Genomic DNA, 17,796 nt, shown 5'->3' with positions numbered 1-17,796 from the left:
AATTACATTCCCCTTCTGCTGAAGCGGTAGTGTGTGCTAATGTGCTCCCCCGCCAGAGCGGTATTGTATGCTAATGTGCCCCCCCCCGCCGGAGCGGTATTGTGTGCTAATGTGGTCCCCGCTGGAGTGGTATTGCGTGTTTATGTGCCCCCCCCCCCGCTGGAGTGGTATTGTAGTTACGTTACCCGGCAGTTATTCAGTGTGAGTGACGGAGCATTCAATCATCGGCTCCACCTCCAGGGTTCATCTTTAGCTTGTCCACCATCAGTCGCATCTCTGACGCCCTCTAGTGGCGCCTGACATTGCGTGCCCACTGGAGGAAATCATAGAGCTGAGAATCTGACGAGTTGAGATGAAACCTGGCGGCGGGAACTGGTGAGTGAATGCTCTGTCACTCACACACATATGACGGGTGTCGTAACTATAATACCGCTCCGGTGGGGGGGGAACAATAAGCACACAATACGGATTCGGTGGTGAAGGGATGTAACTGGACATACAGCTCTGCAGGGGGGCTCGTGCCAGGGGTAAAGGTGCAAAATTAGAATGAAGCCAGGTGTGTTCAAATGTGCACATGCCTGCAGATAATATTGAGCAATTTATTACTGTATATAGCTCTAAGGATTTTTGCATTACTTGCAGAAGTGATAAAGTATGGAATAATACTGCTGCATAACCCAACTTGCAAATGTCAGTGCTTTGCTGCTAATAATTTGCCTAAGCTTAAACTTTCTGCATGCACTTCTATTGCTTGATGTGGTGGACTAATATTGAGTTATGGAACTGTTCATTTAATGCCTGGTGTCAACTAAAGGCCCATACTAAAGACGACATTGGCATAGATATGTGCACTGTTGAAAAGTTGTGGTCAATGGATTGTACTCAAAATGGGAAACTGTTAGCAGTGGGGTACCACAGGGGTCTGTTCTGGGTCCAGTGCTCTTCAATGTATTTATTAATGACCTAGTAGATGCAATAGTGAGCAATGTTGCTATTTTTGCAGATGATACATAATTGTGCAGAATCATCAACTCTCAGGAAGATAGTGTCATATTGCAACAGGATCTGGATAGGATGGCTATATGGGCACATACATGGCAGATGAAATTCAATGTTGAAAAATGTAAAGTCATGCATTTTGGACGTACTAATGGTCTAGCACCATACAAAATAAATGGGATACAGTTGGGGACATCAAACTTGGAGAAGGACTTAGGAGTACTCATCGACAACAAGTTAAATAATCGTACTCAATGCCAAGCAGCTGCAGCTAAAGCTAACAAAATTTTGGGATGCATTAAAAGGGAAATAAAAAACTCGAGATGCTAGTATAATATTGCCCCTGTTTAACTCTCTAGTAAGGCCACATCTGGAATATGGAATTCAGTTCTGGGCACCACATTACAAAAAAGATATTGCAGTTTTAGAGCAGGTGCAGAGACGAGCAACAAAATTGATACGTGGGATGGAAGGCCTCACTTACCAAGAAAGGTTAGATAAACTGGGTTTATTTCGTCTAGAGAAAAGACGCCTTAGAGGGGATCTAATTAACATGTATAAATACATCAGAGGGCAATATAATAGCTTGGCGGATGAGCTTTTTGTCCCTTGGCCTTCTCAAAGGACTAGAGGACATGATCTGCGCATGGAGGAAAAACGTTTTAGCCATTTATTTAGGAAAGGGTTCTTTACAGTAAGAGTGATTAAGATGTGGAATGCATTGCCAGTTTGCCACAGAAAGTCGTTATGGCAAACTCTATACCTGCATTTAAAGGGGGCTTAGATGCTTTCCTTGCGTTGAAAGACATCCATGGCTACAATTACTAGGTAATGCCTAATGATGTTGATCCAGGGATTTTATCTGATTGCCATCTGAAGTCGGGAAGGAATTTTTCCCTTTAGGGGCTAATTGGGCCATGCCTTGTAAGGGTTTTTTCGCCTTCCTCTGGATCAACAGGGATATGTGAGGGAGCAGGCTGGTGTTGTACTTTATACTGGTTGAACTCGATGGACGTATGTCTTTTTTCAACCAAAATAACTATGTAACTATGATGCAATTAAGGAGTTCCCAGTATCAAATGTGGTGTTTGTGGGGCTAAATGGGATGATCAGAGAGCCCTAGGAGGTCCTCACTAGGTGCTGGTTTTCCTACCCTCGGCTTATACTCGCATCAGTCGTTTTTCTTGGGGTTTTGGGGCAAAAGTTGGGGGGTCGGCTTATACTCGGGTCGGCTTATACTCGAGTATATACGGTAGCACTTATTTTCCATATAATGGCCTGATGATTCCTTTAAGATATGGCAGGGGCTAGCATTAAGTAGGCTCTAGTCTCTTTGCAGGCCGTAGGCAACTGCCTAAGTTGCCTTGTGGATATTCCAGCTCTGCTGGGACTTTTTAAGGCCCCTTTTACACTTAATCAGTTGCTCTCAGTTGTAACTGAAAGAAAACTGATTTTCAAAGTAATGTCCATGTTTTCCTATGGCACAGTTCCCACTATGGGCTTGATTCACGAAAGAGTGCTAACTGTTAGCACGGCCATTTTCGCGCAAATTTTCGTGTTTGCGCGTTAACGTGAATTTTCATGTGCAGTTAAACGTGAATTTTCGCATGAAAACTATAATGATTTCACTCAAATTCGCGTTTGCGTGCGAAAACATTTAATTGAGTGTGATAATTCGCGATCGCACGCAAACACGAAAATTCACACGAAAACGGGCGTGCTAACAGTTAGCACTCTTTTGTGAATCAAGCCCTACATGGTTTTAACTGAAATCTTTTTCACAATGCACTCGTCACTTCCTGTAATGCCTGTACAGTGGGCAGCATTTCAGGAAGTGACGAACGGTGGTACGCATTGCTTGGAACGCAGAAGGAAGAGGTAAGTAGTTACCTCCATTGCCTGCTGCTGACACATCACTGCGCAAATACCTGGAGGGGGAGAGCGGACAGGGGGACCCAGGTGAGGGAGGGGGGGTCCGACCCCCCTCACTGTTGTGCCCGCTGCCCTCCCTTCCTGACTGCTACCCCCTCCAGGTTACATATACTGGGGGCAATTATACTACCAATGGGGGGGGCGGGGCAGCATCCTCACAAGTTTGCCTCAGGTGCCAATGAGCCTAGAACAGGCCCTGCCCTTGCAGGTTTGCTTTAGCACAAATGAAAAGGGCATCACATGTTCTACTCAACCTCCTTTTTTGACAGTATAACAGAGATACCTGCTTAATAGTGTCCATAACATTATCAACATCTACAGTGGGATGCGAAAGTTTGGGCAACCTTGTTAATCGTCATGATTTTCCTGTATAAATTGTTGGTTGTCACGATAAAAAATGTCAGTTAAATATATCATATAGGAGACACACACAGTGATATTTGAGAAGTGAAATGAAGTTTATTGGATTTACAGAAAGTGCGCAATAATTGTTTAAATAAAATTAAGTAGGTGCATAAACGTGGGCACTGTTGACATTTTATTTATTCCAAAACCTTTAGAACTAATTATTGGAACTCAAATTGGCTTGGTAAGCTCAGTGACCCTTGACCTACATACACAGGTGAGTCCAATTATGAGAAAGAGTATTTAAGGGGGTCAATTGTAAGTTTCCCTCCTCTTTAAATTTTTTCTGAAGAGTAGCAACATGGGGGTCTCAAAACAACTCTCAAACGCCCTGAAGACAAAGATTGTTCACCATCATGGTTTAGGGGAAGGATACAGAAAGCAGTCTCAGAGATTTCCGCTGTCTGTTTCCACAGTTAGGAACATATTAAGGAAATGGAAGACCACAGGCTCAGTTCAAGTTAAGGCTTGAAGTGGCTGACCAAGAAAAATCTCGGATAAACAGAAGCGACGAATGGTGAGAACAGTCAGAGTCAACCCACAGACCAGCACCAAAGACCTACAACATCATCTTGCTGCAGGTGGAGTCACTGTGCATCATTAAACCATTTGGCACACTTTACAAAAGGAGATGCTGTATGTGAGAGTGATGCAGAGGAAGCCCACAGCCTAAATAGAGCCGCTTGAGGTATGCTAAAGCACATTTGGACTAAGGTGCCGTGGACTGATGAAACTAAAATTTAGTTATTTGGGCATAACAAGGAGCATTATGCATGGAGGAAAAAGAACACAGCATTTCAAGAAAAACACCTGCTACATACAGTAAAATATGGTGGTGGTTCCATCATGCTGTGGGGCTTTGTGTCCAGTGCAGGGACTGAGAATCTTGTCAAAGTTGAGGGATGCATGGATTCCACTCAGTATCAGCAGATTCTGGAGACCAATGTCCAGGGACCAGTGACAAAGGTGAAGCTGCACCGGGGCTGTATCTTTCAACAAGACAACTACCCTAAACACTGCTCAAAATCCACTAAGGCATTGATGCAAGGAGGAAAAAGTACAACGTTCTGGAACGGCCATCTCAGTGCCCAGACCTGAATATAATTGAAAATCTGTGGTGTGAGTTAAAGAGAGCTGTACATGCTCAGAAGCCATCAAACCTGAATGAACTAAATATGTTTTGTGAAGAGGAATGGTCCAAAATACCTTCAAGCAGAATCCAGACTCTCATTGGAACCTACCGGAAGCGTTTAGAGGCTGTAATTTTTGCAAAAGGAGGATCTACTAAATATTGATTTCATTTATTTTTTGTGGTGCCTAAATTTATGCACCTGCCTAATTATGTTTAAAGGGAAGGTTCAAGCAAAAAAAAAAAATGAGTTTTACTTACCTGGGGCTTCTACCAGCCCCATGTAGCCATCCTGTGCCCTCGTAGTCACTCACTGCTGCTCCAGTCCCCCGCTGGCAGCTTTCTGACCTCGGAGGTCAGGGCCACATTGCATACATTTTTACGCATTCCAGCTAGTGCAGGAACAAAAATTTACACGTTGCACCACTAACGCGTAAAAATGTATGCGTTAATGTTCCTGCACGAGCGGGAATGTGTAAAAATGTACGCAATTCGGCCCTGACCTCCGAGGTCAGAAAGCTCCCAGCGGAGGACTGGAGCAGCAGTGAGTGACTACGAGGGCACAGGATGGCTGCATGGGGCTGGTAGAAGCACCAGGTAAGTGAAACTCATTTTTTTTTTTTGCTTGGACCTTCCCTTTAAACAATTATTGCACACTTTCTGTAAATCCAATAAACTTAATTTCACTTCTCATATATCACTGTGTGTGTCTCCTATATGATATATTTAACTGACATTTTTTATACTAACAACGATTTATACAGGAAAATCATGGCAATTAACAAGGTTGCCCAAACTTTGGCATCCCACTGTAAATAGTTCATACCCTGACAGGCTCTTCCTTAATATGCATATCAATGAACATCAAAAAACACTTACATGAAAAGCAGATGAAAGGCATGTAAACTAAGCAATTAAGTGATCTGTATCACGATACGGATATTTGCATGGCAGAGTGTTATTCATTCAATCCTTTCTCTCCTAATTGCATAACTAAGGAAGAACGAAACTAACTAATGTTATTCTCCCCTCATGTCAGATGTAATAAAACTTCCAAACGCAGCAATGTCAGATTTTATTATGTTGTTCCATTTATGCTACATGATTAATAGATGCAGCTGAGTCTGGACTTGATTTTAATTGCAGCGTTACTGAATTCCACCTTTCTCATCATTTTGATTTAAATATCATGTCTAAATACAACACAATAAAAAAAAATGCATTGACTGAATGTTTAAAGGACTTCCGAGGCCAAAATCTGCCCCCAAAACGTAAAAAAGTTAACTACCTGCATGCCTTTGTAAGGCACGGAGGACGCCGTCCGCGCCCTCCATTCCGTTCCGCCTCGTCCCCTCTGCTCAATAATGATGATGGCCACCGGAGCTGGCCACGGCTGCGCAGTCCGCATAGCCGCTACTGCGGCTGCGCAGCTCTAGGGCCAACCCCCGATCCACGCTGCCTGTTACGTGGATCGGGGGTTGGCCCTAGAGCTGCGCAGCTGCAGTAGCGGCTATGCGGACTGCGCAGCCGTGGCCAGCTCCGGCGACCATCTTTATGCAGGCTGCAGATACCGACCCGGACCGTGGGGTCGCAGCCTTTCGGGGGGCTATTGAGCAGAGGGGACAAGGCGGAACGGCATGGAGGGCTCGGACGGCGTCCTCCGTGCCTTACAAAGTCATGCAGGTAGTTAACTTTTTTTACGTTTTGGGGGCAGATTTTGGCCTCGGAAGTCCTTTAAAGGAGAACTGTAGAGAGAGGTGTTTGGAGGCTGCCATATTTATTTCCATTTAAGCTATACCAGTTACCTGGTGTGATCTGGTTTTCTTGTATTCCTGTATTGTCATATTGCTGTTTGTCACCCCTAAATATTGTCTGTAACCTAAACGAATGTCCAGCGCTGCGTAATATGTTGGTGCTTTATAAATACAATACATAAATAATAATAATAATACCTGGCTATCCTGCTGATCCTCTGCCTCTAATACTTTCAGCCATAGACCCTGAACAAGCATGCAGCAGATCAGGTTTTTCTGACAATTTTGACAGATCTGACAAGATTAGCTGCATGCTTGTTTCTGGTGTGATTCAGCCACTACTTCAGCCAAATAGCTCAGCAGGGCTGCCAGGCAGCTGGTATTGCTTAAAAAGAAATAAATATGGCAGCCTCCATATACCTCTCACTACAGTTCTCCTTTAACTCTGCTCCTGTTGAATATGTTTGACTATCAGTGTAAAACAAATGGATTGCTTTGACATCTAGTACATGGTATGTGTTCATTATACTGGTCAGTGATCCATAAACTTACATTTTTTAATAAACGAAATTAAATTGAACATGTACTTGACATAATTAAATCTACATTACGTGTTCTAACATATTTTTGTGGAGTAGTTTGAAATTCGGCTTATGTAAGCAAGCCTTAAAGTGTACCCGAGGTGATATGTGACATGATGAGATGAATATGTGTATGTACAGTAACAAAAACATTAATAACCAGGCTTTTTACTTGCTTTATTTTGCTACATGAAAAAGTTAATTTTTGAGCATGGAAGTGACAGCTTCTGTGTGGTCGGTACCTTGCTGGGAATATAGTAAACATCACTGATAAGCAAATTACAGCCATACAAGTTTTCCTGGCAGGATACAACTTTTGAGGACAGAGGAGAGAATGAGAAAGGTCAATAATTAATGTATTTTCACTCTGGGACACTAAATAAACTGCCACTGATTAGAGACAGTAAAACATTCAACCTTCTTTGTAAATGTTTAAATATAAAATAAAACCATGGGACACTTAAAAAGTATTTTTTTTGTAGGAGAGGGGAACAAATATTATTGTTTCTCTTTAGTTTTTGTTTTTTTTCCACCTCAAATCACTTAAAAAAACCTGCAATTATGTCCATAATTTAGAAAGTAGAAATAAATAGAATTGCGTACCATGGTGGCACAGGAGATTTAATCTGTAATCTATATATTACAGTATAATTTGAAATATATGCAGCTAACTAGCATGACTTGTGAATGATACAGGACAACTGTAGCAACTGTAGCTTAAAAGGAAACTAAATTACAGTGGGGATATAAGTAAAAGCCTTTTGCTTTGTCTTTTTTTTTTATTTAATGTTTTGTTTTGCTTTTTTAGTTATTGTAACTGTTTGTGGCAGTGGGTAAGGGAAGCTAATGGGGGTACTTATTCCCCTAGCATAAAGAATGCTTTCAGATTTCATATATAGGGCTCGATATACAAAAGCGTGCTAAGTTTTAGCACGCCTGTGAAAAGGCCCTTAGCACGCCTAAAGGGCTTTAGGTCATGCTAAGCCAAGTGAGCTAAGTTATCACGCACAACGGCGCCCCAGATCAGGGATAAGCAGAAACTACACCAGTGCGAATTTACGCATCATAGTTCGCATCTACGCATCATAGTTCGTAGGTGAAGTTTCAAAACTACGCTTACGAAGTTACGCGTAGCGAAGTACAGTTACGCGTAGCTTACGCCCACTAGGCGTAGTTAACATGTGTAGGGCGTAGTGAACTACGAATGCGTTACTCGCGTCTAATTTTCCACATGTGATTGTATGCTTAAAAATTTACGCATTGGAAAGGGGAATGTACGCATAGAAGCGTTGCCGGTATACACAATTAAAGAGGAATTAAATGCGTAAAATTTTCTGCATGCGGGCATAAGCATCCGCATACACTATGCTTCGCTACGTGTAATTGCATATTTTAACGAGAAGTCTACGAAATGCCTATAAAGTTGCACCGGGTGCACCTGAATTGTCGCACCGTGCGACGTTTCGGGTGCACCCGGTGCGACGTTATAGGCACATTCAGTGCCGTTATAGGCACTTTGCGTGCGATAACTAAAAGTGTGGCCGTGCTAACTACTTAGCACTGTAGTTAGCACACCAAAAGATTTTAGGTGAATCAAGGCCATAGTCTCTCTGATTTTATTGCCACCACCCTTGGCCATTAGTGCTGGAAACAGAGCACTTTGCAACAGGAGGGGTGGAAGATCTTACATTTATTGATATTCCCTTTTGACCAATCAGGCTGCATCTTTGGATAAAGGTCTGTATACAACATTTAGAGAAACCCTGTGCTGTTGATTTACCTTTTTTAAACCATATGTGTGCATTGTCCATTTCTTTGTTAAATATTACTCTGGGAATTCTGGGGAATTCCTGAGTGACATCACTGGCCATAAAAGGAGTATTTAACGATAAATTATGTTATCACCTCAGGATTTCGGACTTGAACGTTAATGTACAGGGAGTTGTTTTCTGCCTCTATTAGTCAGCAAGACTCTATATATATATATATATATATATATATATATATATATATATATATATATATATATATATATATATATATATATATATATATATATATATATATATATATATATATATATACAGGATCTTCTCAAAAAAATTGCATATTGTGATAAAGTTCATTATTTTCTGTAATGCACTGATAAACATTAGACTTTCATATATTTTAGATACAAATACACACAACTGAAGTAGTTCAAGCCTTTTATTGTTTTAATATTGATGATTTTGGCATACAGCTCATGAAAACCCAAATTTCCTATCTCAAAAAATTAGCATATTTCATCCGACCAATAAAAGAAAAGTGTTTTTAAACAAAAAAAAAGTCAACCTTCAAATAATTATGTTCAGTTATGCACTCAATACTTGGTCGGGAAGCCTTTTGCAGAAATGACTGCTTCAATGCGGCGTGGCATGGAGGTATTCAGCCTGTGGCACTGCTCAGGTGTTATGGAGGCCCAGGATGCTTCGATAGCGGCATTAAGCTCATCCAGAGTGTTTGGTTTTGCGTCTCTCAACTTTCTCTTCACAATATCCCACAGATTCTCTATGGGGTTCAGGTCAGGAGGAGAGTTGGCAGACCAATTGAGCACAGTAATACCATGGTCAGTAAACCATTTACCAGTGGTTTTGGCACTGTGAGCAGGTGCCAGGTCGTGCTAAAAAATGAAATCTTCATCTCCATAAAGCTTTTCAGCAGATGGAAGCATGAACCCACTTTTGAACCAGAAACAGCGGCAGAAGCGCCTGACCTGAGCTACAGAGAAGCAGTACTTGACTGTTGCTCAGTGGTCCAAAGTACTTTTTTTCGGATGAAAGCAACTTTTACATGTAATTCAGAAATCAAGGTGCTAGAGTCTGGAGGAAGACTGGGGAGAGGGAAATGCCAAAATGCCTGATGTCCAGTGTCAAGTACCCACAGTCAGTGATGGTCTGGAGTGCCATGGCAGCTGCTGGTGTTGGTCCACTGTGTTTTATCAAGGGCAGGGTCAATGCAGCTAGCTATCAGGAGATTTTGGAGCACTTCATGCTTCCATCTGCTATAAATTTTATGGAGATAAAGATTTCATTTTTCAGCACAACCTGGCACCTGCTCACAGTGCCAAAACCACTGGTAAATGGTTTACTGACCATGGTATTACTGTGCTCAATTGGCCTGTCAACTCTCCTGACCTGAACCCCATAGAGAATCTATAGGATATTGTGAAGAGGAAATTTAGAGACGCAAGACCCAACACTCTGGATGAGTTTAAGGCCGCTATCGAAGCATCCTGGGCCTCCATGACACCTGAGCAGTGCCACAGGCTGATTGCCTCCATGCCACGCCGCATTGAAGCAGTCAAGTTTCTGCAAAAGAATTCCCGACCAAGTATTGAGTGCATAACTGAACATCATTATTTGAAGGTTGACTTTTTTGTTTTAAAAACACTTTTCTTTTATTGGTCGCTAATTTTTTGAGATAGGAAATTTGGGTTTTCATGAGCTGTATGCCAAAATCATCAATATTAAAACAATAAAAGGCTTGAACTACTTCAGTTGTGTGTATTTGAATCTACAATATATGAAAGTCTAATGTTTATCAGTACACTACAGAAAATAATAAACTTTATCACAATATGCTAATGCTAATTTTTTGAGAAGATCCTGTATATATATATATATATATATATATATATATATATATATATATATATATATATATATATATACTTCTTTTTACTTTTGAACTTGAACTGCAGCTGCAAGTTGCATCATTTATCTGACACAAAGGTGCTGCTTCTAGGTCTAACATACATGGAGGCTTCACAATTGGTGTAGTGAGACCCTCTGGGGGCTTCTATAGCAACCTATAGGGGTGGAGTGCTTTCCTCCATACTTTTAAGATGGAAGAGTTGACTTTGTCACTGAAATCTCTGCAGGACAATCTGATGAATCTGTGGATGTGCATATCATCGCTTTGATGTCCCTGAAAACAATACGCACCTCCAGAACCGCTGCAATGCAACAATGTGTTAGCTTGTTAATACTACAGAGCTACAGTAATCCAGTATGCATACAGACTGTTTCTGACTGGTTGGTCCTCATCAGTGCATGGCATGGATTAATGTGGTTCTATGGTGTAGGACATGAAACACTCAGAGCCACAGATTGTCCAACAAGCTCATGGTCCTAGGAGCGTGTAAGGAGCTAAAACGGCCCAAAAGGCCCTCTTACTAAAATGCTATACAAAACAGAAATATGCTTTCTTAAAACAGATGGTATTTGTAATTAATCCAGTTGTTGTGAATATATGAGGTATCCCACAATGCATCACTACTGAATTTACAAATCCATCCATTTGATGTCTGTAAGCTAAACACACCTCCAGAACCAATGGAAAGCAATGATATGTTGTCAGACAGCCTATCAGTTCTAAAAAGGGACTTTTTTTTTTTTAAAATTATGCAACTCATCAACAAACACTTTGTCATCATTGTTAAACCATACCTGTGAGTTTACAAAGTGAAAAAGGTACTCCTGTAACTCACTTCTTCTAGCCAGGACCCTCTACTTTTTCACTGTCATGCTCCTCCATGTACAAGCACGGCCGCACTGTGCAGGTGCACGGATGGCCCATGCTTGTGCAGTAGCTTAGAGCCACTCATGCATGGCTTTTTTTCTCCGTGCATAAGCAGCTCCATGATACTCCATGATACTCCACATACTCCACTCTGGGTCATCCTGAGGCTTCCCTCTACCGAGGTAAGTACCTATCGTTTTTTCTTTTTTCAAGTGAAAGGTTTTCGTTGAAGAAAACTTGTAACAAAAAAAACCTCTGGGGGATACTTACGTCGCGAAGGGGAAGCCTCTGGATCCTAATGAGGCTTCCCACCTCCTCCTCTATCCCGGCAATCCAGCGCTGTGACCCCCCCCCCCCCCAAACAGTGGTGTGGTTAATATTTACCTACCGTGATCCAGCGCAGGTACAGCAGCGGCTCTTCGTTCGGGCTAAAGCGGAAATAGCTGAGCCCGATTGTATCTGCTCTACTGATACAGTAGATTGCATCTGTCCTACACTAAGTTGAGAACATTGTTTCTTAAAGAGAATCAGTAACGAAAAAGCCCTCTGGGGGATACTTACCTTGGGAGGGGGAAGCTTCAAGGTCCCAATGAGGCTTTCCCGTCCTCTTTAGCTTGAGGGAATCCAGCACTGGCTCCCCCGAAACCTCCTTGACAAGCCTCCTATTCTGTAATAGGAGAACAGAGGCGCCAGCAGAATAAAAGTGGATAAAACTTTTAAAATTTGCTTGCAGGAAGTGGTGGACTTACCTCCATAAAGCAGACACGAAAGACTGTCTGAAAAGTAGCAATCACATTTATTATATAGTACCCAAAAAGTGCAATGCGTTTCGCAGGCCGAGCCCACTTCATTAGGCAGTAAACGTGGGGACAAAACAGAATTCCAGCAATAGCAGGTGTAGCGCCTCACTGTGCCATTTAATCTGTCTCTCGCATGTAAAAAAGACTAAGCATTACCATTGTCAGTGGTCAACAATCTACAATACATGTTTGATGAGGTAAGCCACAGATGTTTAGAAAGAAAGCTGCAATTAACTACCAGTTACTACTAGTTTAAGTTTGGTCAGGATGAGAAAAAGGAGGTAGATAAGTAGTTATGGTAGAACAGTTTGCTGGGAGAACAGATCCTGGCAGGCATCCGTGGTTAGCCAGCCACTAATGGCCACTGCGACGAGCTGTGGTGGTGGAGTGGCAAGCAAGAGTACTGGGACACACTAAAATGTGGTAAGTGTAAAAGGGGCCTAAATGACTAAGTAAATATAGTTTATTGCAAGCTTTCAAAACTTTGTTTCTTCTTTAGGCATGATACAGAACTGGATAAGAATGGATCTGATCCAGTTCTGCCTCATGCAGCAGAAGAAATCGACAGGATTAATTTATTGGTAATACCTTAGCCAATAATCATACAATATTCAAGTGCTAACTCACTTCTTCAGTGGAATCATTAATTAGACATACATTTACATAAACACACCACTGCCTGGGGTGAAAACAAAACAAAAAATATACATTAGTAGTAACAAAAGAGAACTTCCCATTAATTTGAATCTTAGTGACCCTCATGGCAGAGATGTAACGAGGCCCAAGGCAAGGTAGTAGATTTGGGACCCCCTTATGTTGCTTTGGTAAGCTGAAGTGGACAGAGGTTAAATAAGGTGGCAGGTGGGCCCCATGATGCCCACTGGCCCCAATGCACCTGCCTAGGTTGCCTGGTGGATGATCCTGCTCTGCCTCATGGTATTAACTCTTGCCCTTTCTCTACATGAAGGTGTCGGGAGAGCAAAACATTTTTGATAGGAAAGGGTCAGCCTCCACTGATGACCAAGTGTCCAATATACTTTTTTCTTACCAGTTAGGCATGATTATCATAAGTAGAAATTAATTGGACATCCCTACCTTGATTCTCTCCAGCTATTCTCTCTATTTGTGTATCCAAACTAGCAACAGACTCTGCTGTAGCTGAAACTTCTTCCTTTTGTAACCCCGTGCTACAAAATTATCACTCAAACGATTTGCTGACCTTGATGGCCTTTGTTACTATACGTGATGTCCTCATAAACTGACTCTTAGTACTTGAATAAGTGAGTGGGGATGGCAGCTGCTCGTTAACTAGCACCTCCGAAATTCAGAGTATACCTTCTGCAGAGAGCCTTGGGATCAATATTATGGACACACTGTTGACAAGGATGAACTGTATCTGCCAAATAGGTAGATGTATAAGTATATGTGTATAGGCAAATTTAAATGGAAAGTGTGGCACTACCTCAGGTAACCAACTAATAGCCTGGCTACTAGTGAGAGCTGGACTATATGCAAAGAAGATGTTGATGGTCCTGTGAAGTTGAGAGAGCAAATAAGTCAGATCCCCCATTACACAATGCAACTCTCAAGGAAGCCTTTATTAAGCACACATTGTCAAAGGACGTGACTTCAGAGAAATATCATGATCAGCATAATCTCCAACTTAGAGAAAGGAAAGCCTTGGACAGACTCAAGAGGGATGATTCCATTTTATTAAACTACCTAATGACCACGTCACCCCAGTTGGTGTGAACGTGGCGGCTCTCCCAGGACTGCGTAATGCCAATTGGCGTCAATTCCTGGGGGCGCGTTTTGCAGGAGATCGCGCACGCCGATGCACGCGCATCTCCACTTGATTAACAGAGCTCCGCTCCGTCATTAGTCTCCCATTGGCGATCGCCACTAGAAGACTGTTAGACGGCAAAACCGCCATCTATTTACAATTTACTGCTGGAAATCTAAGGCAGCGCTGTACTGGGGACAGCGGTAACACTCGGCTGTCCCCCTGGGAGGCTCAGAGAGTGATCGTCTCTCATAGGCTGATGTCTATGAGAGATGATCGCTGGGAGTGGCTGCCGGGTGGGAGGGAGGGTGGGAAATTAAATAAATAAAAAATTCACAAATGTATTAAAAAAAAACAATAAACAAATGAAAAAAATAAACAAAAACAGGAGCAGCAATTGGATCCCACCAACAGAAAACTCTGTTGGTGGGTAGAAACCTGCAGCGAACCTGAATTGGTGGCCTGAATTATAAAAAATAGCCTGGTCACTAGGGGAGTGTACCATCTACTCCACCAGTTTGCCGGATTATTTGCCGGCAATGTGAAAGGAAGGGAGGGGTTTCTCCAATAAATGTAAAATATTTTATATTTGTCATCATACAGCTGAAAAAAGGCTGCTATTTATTATTATAATTTAGAAAATAGATTTTATTTCTGAAATCTTGTATTTTTAGTTTGGGTCCACTTTAAGTGGTTAAAAAGGCAGACATTTTTACCCAAAAAACTGGATACCTTTCCTTGTTTGAGCTGCTAGAACTGCTCGAGTATACTCAAAAGTGGTCATGTTACCTATCCAAGATATTTAAGGACCAGCTAACGCCCATAGGCGTCAGCAGGTCTTAAGTGGGTTACCATGGAAACGGCCGCTCGATTGAGCGGCCTTTCCATGTCAGTTCACGGAGAGTGTCTCCGTGAACAGCCGGAGAGCCGCCAATCGCGGCTCGCCGGCAAAATGTAAAAACGCGGGGAAAAAAATCCCTGCTGTTTACATCACACGGCGCTGCTGCGCAGCAGCGCCGTGACGTAGATCGGCGATCCCCGGCCTCTGATTGGCCAGGGATCACCAGCATATGATAGGCTGAAGCCTATCCTTCAATGCGCAGGACGGATATCCGTCCTGCGCAGCTCACAGGAAGAGGGAGAAGGAGGGAGAGGGACAGAGCGCCGAAAACGCTGCGGAGGGGGGCTTTGAAGAGCCGCCCCCCGCAAAGCGCAGCAAGCCCTGGCTATTTCCTGATCGGTGCTGCGGGCTGGAGAGCCCACGCAGCACTGATCAGAAAAAAATACCCTGGTCCTTAAGTGGTTAAAATTAATGGGAATTTTCTCTTCTTTTACTACTAATGATGCTTATTTTTGAAATGCCCTTGTAGGATGGGTTATGTTGGTCAATCTTCTAGAGCAGTTTGTACAAGGATTACTGAACATCTCAGCGATATAATGTTGTATATAATATAATGCATATACCTTCCTTAACCCTCCTGGCGGTTCATTTCTGTCTGGAATTAGGAGTCAAAAGCGGTACATTGTTTTCAAGAATTTTAGGGCCTCCGATTCAAAAGTTATAACTCACCAAAATGTCAGAATAAAAGCATGGTAGACATTTTACATATAAATAAAAGACTGGAACACAAATTTGCTGAAAAAAATAAATTTATCAATAAACTGAAATAATAGCAAAACTGTACAAATAAGCAGCAGATTATATATACACAATAATCAGTACAGTATATACAATAATTAGTACAGTATATCCCTAGTACACCTCCCGTGTGTGGTAAATCTTAAAACATGGAACGGGACACAGGCCGACATCACAGTCCGGGCAGTAAAACCGGGTTTCTTTGCGGACTTTCTTACCCTTGCTATCCGTCTTGCTGCAGCAAACAACACACATTCTTGTTGGTGTCGCTTTTTTTGGAGTGGGTGGGATGTATTCGGAAAAGTGGCAGCCAGTGAGGCGCTCCGGATTGACCACATATGATGCACGGCGCCCAACTCGCACATCTGATGATGAAGTTGGGTACTTCAGGCATATGGTTTCACACAGTTTCCATATGAAGTCAGCATGTGATCCTGGCCTTTCACTGCGTTGCTTATGCAAGATGAATGCATTCCACAACGCCTGTTCCAGCAGATGACGAAAAAATTTTTTATAGTACTTTTTCTGCTGTTTCCGCACTGCGGGGTAGTATGTCATCGCCTGGTCAGCTCGGTCCACCCCACCCATTGTATGGTTGTAGTCCAGGATGACTTGCGGCTTGTCCAGGACTTTCCCTCCTCGCGTTCTGGTGGTGACAGAGGATGCATCGTGGACAGTGCTGAGCGCACACACGTCCCTCTTGTCACGCCAGCGGAGTGCCAACATTTTTCCCTTCTGCCAAGCCACAATGTCCCCAGATTTCAGCTTTTGCTTGGCGAAGGCAGTTGGCATTTCTCGCCGGTTAGGACGAACGGTGCCGTAGGCGTCGGTTTTGTTCCTGATGAGAAACTCAAACAGTTCAGGTGAACTATAAAAATTGTCCGTCGTCAAACAATACCCCTTATTCAAAAGTGGCTCCACCAAGGACAGCACGGATGAAGTCGCCAGCCCGTAATTGCTGAATGCAGGGTTGAACTGTGTCCCTTTCCCGGTGTACAGTACGCTGTTCCAGATGTATCCGGTGGCAGACTCGCATAAAGTGTAAGACTTTACTCCAAACCGGGCCCTCTTGGATGCGATATATTGGATCCAGGACAGTCTGCCCTTGAAGGCCATCAAGCTTTCATCCACACTTATGTCCCTCTGGGGTACATAAGTGTTGCGGAAGTTTTCCATGACCAGCTGATGAACCTCCCATATCTTCTTTAGCTTTGGCGCAGGGTGGGTGGACTCGAAGGCAGTGTTGTCTGCGAAATGTAGAAATTTCATAATGAGTCCAAAGCGGTACTCTGACATGACCGTGCCAAAGAACGGGGTGGCGATGACCTTGTTGGTCGACCAGTACCATTTCTGCAGGGGTTTCCCCACCACCCCCTGCAGAATAATCAATCCAAGGAACCGCCACAAATCCTCCTTGGTAATTGGCTCCCACATCCTGGTCCTGGAAAGGGGCTTTCGTGGAGCAGCAATTTCTTGCGCGGTGTAGCGGTTCGTCTCCACCACGATTTTTTCTATGACAGCGTCACTGAAGAACAGCTGCAGGTAGGCCAGGGGGCAGTGTTCACAAGCAACCTTCAGGCCGGGTTCCCCAGTAAAAGGGAAACGGGGGGGGCGGTGGTGGGGCCCGAGTGGTGTTGACTGGGCACCAAACTCGTGCGTCACTGACCTCCGTGTCGCTGGGGATGGAGTCGCTGTCACTCTCACTGTCGGACGGCAGGTTGCCAGGCGCATCACTGTCACTGGAGTCCTCCAGCGACGGCATATCCGGATCGCTGTCCTCTAACTGCATCAGCGCTTCCGCTGTGAGATGCCTTGAAGATGACGCCATAGCAGGTGACGGGCAGGTGGCAGAAGAAGAGCGTAGTAAAAATCCAGGCAGAGGTCGGTACAGGCGGCAGGCAGAGTAGTCAAAATCCAGGCAGAGGTCGGTACACAGAAATCCAAATCGGGCAGAATCAGCAGGCAAAGAGCGTAGGTCAAAGTTCAGGCAGAGGTCGGTACACGGAAATCCAATATCGGTCAGAATCAGCAGGCAAAGAGCGTAGGTCAAAGTTCAGGCAGAGGTTGGTACACGGAAATCCAATCGGGCAAAATCAGCAGGCAAAGAGCATTGGTCAAAGTTCAGGCAGAGGTCGGTACACAGAAATCCAAAAAATCCAGCAGATCAAAGCAGATCACAAAGATCAAAGCAGCTCACAGCTCACAGCTCAC

The 17,796-nt window shown here is 43.3% G+C and overlaps 1 protein-coding gene across 1 annotated transcript in view; it reads right to left on the bottom strand.

The window, feature by feature from the left end:
- The window catches only part of LOC137504760 (piggyBac transposable element-derived protein 4-like), a 46,372-nt gene extending 28,959 nt beyond the window's left edge, over nucleotides 1-17,413 (bottom strand). The window contains exons 1-3 of the mRNA XM_068233345.1: nucleotides 17,252-17,413; nucleotides 15,949-17,121; nucleotides 11,925-12,030 (exon numbers count right to left, since the gene is read on the bottom strand). Coding sequence (XP_068089446.1) covers nucleotides 11,925-12,030; nucleotides 15,949-17,121; nucleotides 17,252-17,413 — 1,441 coding nt within the window. The remainder of the gene's footprint in view (nucleotides 1-11,924; nucleotides 12,031-15,948; nucleotides 17,122-17,251) is intronic.
- Nucleotides 17,414-17,796: the final 383 nt, after the last annotated feature.

The sequence above is a fragment of the Hyperolius riggenbachi genome, chromosome 4 (assembly GCF_040937935.1).
Source record: "Hyperolius riggenbachi isolate aHypRig1 chromosome 4, aHypRig1.pri, whole genome shotgun sequence".
NCBI classification, from domain to species: domain Eukaryota; kingdom Metazoa; phylum Chordata; class Amphibia; order Anura; family Hyperoliidae; genus Hyperolius; species Hyperolius riggenbachi.
The sequence above is the reverse complement of the archived record's forward strand: the minus strand, read 5'-3'. Positions and strand labels throughout refer to the sequence as shown.